The sequence below is a fragment of the Penaeus monodon genome, chromosome 15 (assembly GCF_015228065.2).
Source record: "Penaeus monodon isolate SGIC_2016 chromosome 15, NSTDA_Pmon_1, whole genome shotgun sequence".
Taxonomy (NCBI): Eukaryota; Metazoa; Arthropoda; class Malacostraca; order Decapoda; family Penaeidae; genus Penaeus; species Penaeus monodon.
Window position 1 is genome coordinate 39,713,245 of NC_051400.1, and position 503 is coordinate 39,713,747.

The following is a 503-nucleotide window of genomic DNA, read 5'->3' on the forward strand; positions in this document are numbered from 1 at the left end:
ATAAAAAAGAATAACAGTAAAGTACGATGAATTATTTTTGACTAAATATCCAAGCTTTACTTAGTTAACTATATTATTGATGTTTCATCCTCCGTTCACTTGTGTAAATAATAATGCTGAATATCCATTAGCTTTGCCACTGCAGATGCAATATCATTCTTAATCGCAGAGTTTTTCTGATGGTACAATTAATCCATAAAATACACATCCATTCATAAAAAAAAACTATTTCCGCACCTCGAATCATTTTGTGCAAAGAAAAATTCCCGCGCTAACGAAACCTCCAACATTGCAGAACTTGGACAAATGGAAAAGCTCCCGGAGAAAGCGGAACGAGGACGCGCTCGAAAGAGTCATCGAGATCAAGAAGAACGAGCAGGAGGAGGAACTAAACCGCACGCGGCGCAAGAGCAAGACCTTCAGCGAAATGCAGGAGGAGAAGTGAGTCGCGCCGCCGGGAGGATGCCCGCGCCCCGGACAGGCCTCACTCTTATCACTATTCT

At 42.3% G+C, this 503-nt stretch overlaps 1 protein-coding gene across 30 annotated transcripts in view; it reads left to right on the plus strand.

Moving 5' to 3' along the window:
* Positions 1-503, plus strand: part of LOC119582032 (eukaryotic translation initiation factor 4 gamma 1-like) — a gene marked incomplete at its 3' end in the record, with an annotated part of 189,642 nt that overhangs the window by 179,626 nt on the left and 9,513 nt on the right. For all 30 annotated transcript variants that reach the window (XM_037930243.1, XM_037930242.1, XM_037930257.1 and 27 more), the window contains 1 exon segment: positions 296-441. In XM_037930243.1, coding sequence (XP_037786171.1) covers positions 296-441 — 146 coding nt within the window.